At 44.2% G+C, this 7,722-nt stretch overlaps 1 protein-coding gene across 1 annotated transcript; it reads right to left on the reverse strand.

Moving 5' to 3' along the window:
* Positions 1-810: 810 nt before the first annotated feature.
* On the reverse strand, positions 811-7,289 carry LOC124371892 (matrilysin-like). Its single transcript, XM_046830260.1, has 2 exons — positions 6,894-7,289; positions 811-1,545 (listed from the first exon to the last, which is right to left on the reverse strand). The coding sequence occupies exons 1-2, from the start codon at positions 7,287-7,289 to the stop codon at positions 811-813; spliced, it is 1,131 nt and encodes a 376-aa protein (XP_046686216.1).
* Positions 7,290-7,722: the final 433 nt, after the last annotated feature.

Consider the following 7,722-nt stretch of genomic DNA (forward strand, 5'->3'; position numbering starts at 1 on the left):
CTGGTCACTATACCTCTGCCCCGCTTGACAGCTCGTTTCACTCTGTTTGATTTACGCTTGTGATTCGCCATTTATATACCTTATCACTTTATACAACTGTTTGAGTAGCGATTCACGCACACAAGTAATCTGCAGTACGTCGAAGATGTCCGCCTCGGATTTCGTGACAGTACCGGTAAACTCGTCAAACTCCAGCACGTAACTGTCTGTTATAAAGTAAATACGACCGTTTATATACCTGAATCCACCCTTTATAGATCCTGGAACACCTGGGAGTACGCTTGAGGTCATCCCTAACATGGTGCCTGTGAGGGTGCATTCGTTCAACTCTACGACAAACTTGTCATCGACAAAGAAGTAGGTCTTACCCATATTACTGTTTAACGCTGCATTGACTTTCTTAATTCTGTTATGTACGATTCTGCTAATGGGTCTTTGATTGGACAGTCTAAGTGACGGGTAATCTATAACGTATAAAGTCCTGTCCACAATCATGACTACGTCTCCGTCCGGTCTCTGGTACACGGCTGAGACATTATTAAAGTTCGACGGTAAGAACGTCAACCACTCTGTAATTATCAGAGGATTGGTAAACTCTTCACGCGTTCTATGGGCTTCGTTCAGGCTGAGTATCCAAACGTATTTACCGTAAAACGCGTACAGTCTGTTTCTCACTACTAAGAACGTGTTGAGTTTGTGCCGTAAATTACAAATGTCCAATTCTGTAGATGTAGGCGTGGTAGGCCTAGTGGTAGTTGATGTTGTTGTTGTCGTAGTAGTAGTGGATGTTGTAGTGGATGTTGTAGTGGATTATGTTGTGGACGTGGAGGAGGAGGAGGAGGGGACAGGCGGTCCGTACAAAACCTGAATTGCAAGCTGATCGTCTCTGTCCAAATCAAATTCGTACAAGTTGTTGATACCCGATGGCTGGTAATAGGACGGAAACATTACGGATCGTAACACAGACGAATGCTGAAGACCGAGAGCATGGCCTATTTCGTGGACCATCACTGTAAAGAACGAAGTCTTCTCCGGTGCGGGTATATTCATTGTAAAGTCCCAGTCCTCTTCGAAATCAAGGTGTATATCCGATTGGTTCAGCCACGGTCGAGGGAGAAAGGCGTGGCCGAGAACACCGCCTGGACCGTCAAAATCGTAACTGCAAGTGCTTTTAAGGTAGTACGCCACGTGTTTCTTAGGGGAAATCACTACCATTATAGTGGGATTACTGTAACTTCTACGGAATTCGAGAGCAGAGTGCTTGGAGTACAAGGAAAACGCTCTCTCAACGATGTTGGCATACTGGATGCCAGAGCCAATCATGTTCCACGTGACCCGAGTTGAGTTCCATTTAACTAATGGGTTCACGGAAAACGGGGCTATGCCTTCGTCCGAGTTACCGCATCTGGGTGTGTCCATCAGCTTTAGCGTCTCCTCGTTTTCATATCCGGTCACCTGTAGTCCGAACGTCTCCTGAAACCTCGTAATGGCGTCCTTAATATTGTTAGTCAGCGATGTTTCGTTGCTGTCGAGATAGCCGTATTTCTCCAAGTACAACAAAGTTTTATTAGCAGCTATCAGAGGAGCTACACACAGAATTAATACCGAGAACCGCATCTCGCCAGGTTCTAAAGTAAACTGACGGTAAAAATGTCAACAACCTACTTATATCTCGATCTCACCACCCTGCTCACCGGGTCCCTAAAGTATGGGTTGACAATGTTGAACCTGATCCACTCGTCTTTATCGGTTAAGTGTATAGCGTCCAGCGGCGGAGCCAGTAGTTTGTACATACCGTAATAGACTTCGCTCAGTACTCTCACTAGGTAATTCACGGTCACCGCGTCACTCATGTCGGTAGGATCTCTCAGATTAGTGATTTTACCGGTTTGCGCGTTCCAATCTTGCACCACTCTGGTCATGGCGTGTTTTTGAAAGTATTTGAGATTAACAGCTTCACCCTCGTATAGAGGCTCTTCAATCTCGCTCAGACGCTTATGTCCAAAACTCCAATGCCCGTCTTTGCCCATTTGGGGTATACGACTATCTACATACCGTTTAGTCGTAGCGTCCGTAGGCTCGACTGGCCATCCAACGCTGCGGAGTCTGAAATTATTGAAAGTAACGGTAGAATCTCTGATACTCTTCATAGGTGTAAGAGTATGTAGTTGTGACAGAGTGACAGCGTCGTTTAATCCTTCACCATCGCTCAGGTTGATTATTCTTCTCTTTTTAGCGTCTATTATCTTAGTATCGAACGTTAATGTTCTTTTATTTAGCGTTCGCAAGTTGACGGCATCCGCTTCGTTCGTAGGGTTAGCTACGTTAGGTATTCTGTTATTTCTGGCATCGAGTTTATTCACATTCAGTGTCTTGAGCATAGACCGGGTGATATCCGTTTTAGTGCCATTTAATTTCTTGTCCAAGGTCTGCAGGTTTATAGCGTCTAGACTCTGCTGGGCATCGGCCACGTTACATAACCGCTTGCCCTTGATATCGTAATCACCGTCTACCGTTATGCGAAACCCGACCCCAAGAGGGCCTCTTTTACCGGTCTCGCCACCGGTGCGACCAAACTTGTCCACGCTCATTTTGAAACTGTAATCTAAGAGAACATCCTTTACTTTTTATACCAATGCTCTATACCTGGAATTTCCTCTACCACGGATGAGTTTCAACTCCCTCAACTCTTCCACGATGTTTATAATTTCGTTTTTATGACCCGTATTACCCGCCTCAGCTGAACCTATTAAAACCTTTAATCTCTCACACAATTCGTTCGGATCGTCGTAATACACGGGATCAGGGTTTGACATGTCCTTGAAGCCTTTGCCCGAGTAAGCTTTGGGAAATAGTTTTGAAATGACAAGTTCGTATTTTGTCGATTTGTTACGGTTTATGGTACTTTTATAATTGTAACCTCTTTTGTGAGCGTGTGTCCTGTTCAATATATCCTTGTAAGTGACCAAATCAGTTTCACCGCGCGTTTAAAGACTAATTCGTACAGACCTTTCGTAGGTTTGTAGTACACATCATCTATGACTATACTGCCGTTACTATCGAAATTTAACACTTTGTTTCCAATCATTAGTGTGCCGTTATCATAGCGTGGTCCGTATATGGAATCAATCTTTCTTTGACTGGGAATGTCCTTCATCAGTGACTTCATGTACTTGACTGTAAGTGCATTTTGGAATGTGTTTTCCACCCATTGTGAAGCCTCTAGTTGTCCTTTAGCGGTGGAAAGGATATCGCTTGCTTCGGGTAAAGGTGGATCACTAGTCTCCAGCACTTCGTCGTCCTGTAAGTAAGCGGGTACTCTCGGAGATGATGTTACAGCGGGAGAGAAGAGTTCCTCTTTTATCTCCTGCTGCTCTTCCTCAGGTTCGATTTTTATATTTTCGGAATTCTTGGTTTTCTTTCGCAGTTCAGACAGGAGTGGTTTGTACTGGTTTTCCAGACGTATCTCGGTAGACAGAGTCCATTGTTTAAACTCCTTATACTTTCGCCTGATGGCCGTTCTCAACTTTGATATCTCGGCTGTAAGCTGTTTCTCGTTCCGCTCCATTTTTATCAATGATGTCACCATCTGTCCGTTTAACATTTATATACGCTTTCCTCATTTGCTCAAAAACATGTGATACATCAATACCTCTGCACTCATCGTATCTTGGAACGAAATGAACCTTCACTCTGTCGTCAAATCTTACCTTCTTCTTGTTTGGCTCCATATTGCACACTGACCGTGTCCGTGTTGAGTTGACACTTTTAACTACGGTAGTTCGACTTGTCTGAAAAACATTGCGCGTTTCTTGTGTTTTCTAAGGTAGTGTATAATGTCACCAAGTGACGCTACCGTACCCAGTTTCCTGAAGTAGACTGATCTCGGTATTTGCACTTGCGCTCGTGATCTAAATACAAACGTTCTCTTCCATCCGTCTCTCCACTGCGGGATCTCGGCCACCGTGTACTTGTCATTCTCTACCGTCTTATCCATGTACTCTTTTAACCGAGCGATAGGGTTCCTCACCCTACCGTGTATATGGATCAGGTATGAGTTGAGTAGCCAGAACTCACAAGGATTGGCTCCTGTAAATCTCCTCCACGCCTCAAACTGATCACGGTTTGTAATACTATACACTCCGTCCGTCAGACTTATTCCGAACATTTCACAGTACATAGGGACAGTTGGTAAGGCCACCTTTAGAAATTCTGAAGTAAAGAGGCTCTGGCACAGATTATTTACAGCCGCAAACTCTTTGTTTCTCTCGCCTCTCGGTAGTCCACGTGGGGTCGGCCCGTACGCCACGTTATAGCTGATGTCGCTGTAGCATTTCGAGGCCAGTGCTTGTCTGTAGATTGTAACGGGTTTCCTAATAGGTATAGTTCGCTCCGTGAGAATGATGCAACGTGAGGTGTGTGGGACTTTACAAGCGTACTCCAACATCTTTATACAGACTTGGGCAAAGTATATACCGCCGTGTGCGTTTCTCAACGGTACAAGCTTACCGAATTGGTCTGGAAACGGTCTGAATCGGGACAAGAGGTTCTGCGATTCCCGCACAGTACACTTTAACATGTCTTCGTGGTATACAACGAGTTCAAACGGTACACCTTTCTCTTGGCTCTTTTTCAAAAATTCTATCCAGATATCGCGGTTATAAAACCGTTCGCTGGACGAAATCATTAACAGAATTACAGGAGGAATGGTTGCACTGTACTGTCCTTGGCGTTTGTGTCTCCAACACCTTCTATTGAAAAGGAAACCGTGTGGTGGTCGTCTGCTACAGTAATTACCGCAAAATTTTTTCTTGTCCGGGTAGTACCACGTACACAGATTTGAGTTGACTTTGTGAAGTCTCTGGTCCGAGAACCCTCTGATGTCGTTATAAGTGTAGATCCTCACCATTATAGATCTTGAACAAAACTGTCTATACCTACTCGGTACCTCCCTTTATCAATGTCATCGTCCTTGCTAATGACGATAAAACCGTGTTTGTCCTTCCACGCCATACTGCACAACTGTTTGAATTTTTCAAATCTCATATCGGTATTGACGTGATCACTGTAAGCGTGGTGTAGATTCATATCATCCTGTTTGAAGAGTATTATGAAATTTGCATTGTCTCTGACCAGCTGTTTCGGTACGTGACTGTAGGTTTGACCGAGATAGAATGTATCTACGTTCTTGTGCCTCCCCATAGCAAAGTAACTGCGGATATTGCCGTGCTTTTCGCAAGCTATATCGTCAAAAATCATCAAAGAGTTTTCCTTAGCCTCGTCCGGTTTAATGACCAGGGAGCTATCGTCGTACGCGAAATACCCTACTTCCTTCGGTATCATTTTAGCCAGTAATTGATACTTTGGTTGGTACAATGACTTTGAAAATACGTACACATTCTCGAATCGTAATCCGTTCGGATCGGTGATCAGATTGAATAACACGTTTGTTTTACCACAGTTTGAAGGACCTACAATTAAACCTCTTATCGAGTCTGGTAAAAGCGGACCGTTTTTGTTTTTGCGACTTAAACCGCTACCTATATACTCGTCCATGTTGTGGACGTTAAACGTCGTGGCTTGCTTTACGAGCTTCATTTTGGTAATGACGGTTCCACGGTATTGCATCATGTTTTATAATTTACTTTCTTTTTTTAGGTTTAATAATATCTTTGGAGTTTACCCAGCTATTGTGAGTATCGTCAAAACCACGCCACCGCACCAAGACCTTGGAGCCTTTCCGCCGGAGTACTTTATCAACGAGATAGGCATTTCCTGTTGTGGTTCTTATCAGTTCCTGTTCATAGAAACCGCCTTGCAAAATATCACCTCTTATGTCTTGTAATATATACGTTACAGGTTTTGTAGGTTTTATCGCAAATATTGTAAATATTTCATTTGACCAGTTGGGTAGATATCCTTTTTTAAATACACCTTTGTATTTGCTAATTCTAACCTGATCGCTTACACGGAATTTGGGATTTTTTTGTTTTAACCACTTTATTATGTTTATTTATGCGGGCGAGAATCTGTTTTACGTGTTTTCGTCTAACATCTTTTGGTTTCATACCGATTGTCCTGTGCACACTACTGTTGTACTCCTTGACTATGTCTGGTAAAATACTTAACCACTCGTAGCTACCGTGTGCCGTAAATCTCTCGTACATTTTTTCTTTCAGGGTTCTGTTTAGACGTTCCACAATAGAACTTTTCAAATGTGATTGGGTAGAGTAATGGTTAATGCTGTGTTTGTTTAAAAGTTTTTTAACGTGACTGTTGTACCATTCTTTACCGTGGTCCGTTTGAAAGTTTTTCATCTTGTGTTTAGACAGTATAGATTCTAGTGCATGCACGACTTCAGCGCCGGTCTTGTTCTTTATAGGAACGGCAAACGCAAATTTTGAGAAACAGTTTAGCATCGTCAGTATATACTTGTAACCTCTGTTTACTCTCGAGTAAGGTATCATCTCTACAAGGTCGGCTTGATACAGGTCATTAATTCCTTTCAGCGTAACCCTGCGTCTGGGGTAGTTACGCCTAGCCGGTTTGTGCAGTTCTTTCGCTATCGCGTCCATTTTGTAAATGAAGAAAAAATAATCTGTATACCGGTATTTATATTCGTCTAAGTGGTGTGGTTTGGAACACCCACATCGAACACTAGCATGCTCGATGCCCAGGTTAAACAGTATTTGATTTTGAGGGCCAATCCAGAAGTAACTGGTTGTCGCCCTGTGATCAAATACTGTCCCATCCCTTGTTGCTTAGACGGTTTAGCGGAGGCAGTTGCATTTACCTCTCCACGCATTTTTTAGCAGAGACCTTCTGCAAGTCCTACAGCGTAATGTCCTGTCTAGATGTTCAATATCATCGCTAGATAGCGAAAAGTAATATACATGTTCCGTATGGATCAAAACTTCCGGCTCTAGCGCAAGGTTTCTTTCCGTACCGAGAAGGTAACTGTTGGGGGTCATACGGTATCTTATCAAATGGATAATGGAGGCGTTGGGGCGTAGACTTTCAAAATACATCCGGAAGTAAGGTTCTATAGCCAGACCTGTGATGGCACACGTTAGGTCGCAGTAAGAGTGTGAACCTCCAAGCGGTGTGTACAGTACACACTCAGCACTGAGGCAGTCATATTTACCGTGCTCCTCCATGAGAGCGTCCATGACCGTTCGTGGTACCTCTAAATTCATAAGGGCACGGAAGTCATTACGGAACTGCTTGACCACGGTTTTTTTAGCGAGGTCAAACAGGGAGCGTGGTTGGAATGGTCTAGACTCGGCCATGGTTTGAGTTAGAATGAAACACTCGCACCTCCCCGGCGACATTGACTTGAGGTCATGTGACCTCTCCCTTCCATAAAGCTCTCGCGTTCTGTAACGCAGTCGGTCAGTTACAATGTTGGCGACGGTGCTGGTGGTATTGTGGCAGTACCTCGCCAAGGAGCTACCGCCTCCACCGCCACCGCCTCCTCCGCCACCGCCTCCACCGCCACCGCCTCCACCGCCACCGCCTCCTCCGCCACCGCCTCCATCGCCGACCGCTAAAGGTACGTAATACTTGTTTCAAAAGTTTACTAATGATTTTCAATCAGATAGATACTCAGAGTATCGGATTTTTTTCAGCATCAGGGTCTCGTGTCCCTTTCGAGGGACCTATAGAAGACTACGACGTCGGGTGGTACTCCGACGAAGAGGAGGACAATGCAATGTTCTTGAA

The sequence above is a fragment of the Homalodisca vitripennis genome, unplaced genomic scaffold (assembly GCF_021130785.1).
Source record: "Homalodisca vitripennis isolate AUS2020 unplaced genomic scaffold, UT_GWSS_2.1 ScUCBcl_2201;HRSCAF=6719, whole genome shotgun sequence".
Taxonomy (NCBI): Eukaryota; Metazoa; Arthropoda; class Insecta; order Hemiptera; family Cicadellidae; genus Homalodisca; species Homalodisca vitripennis.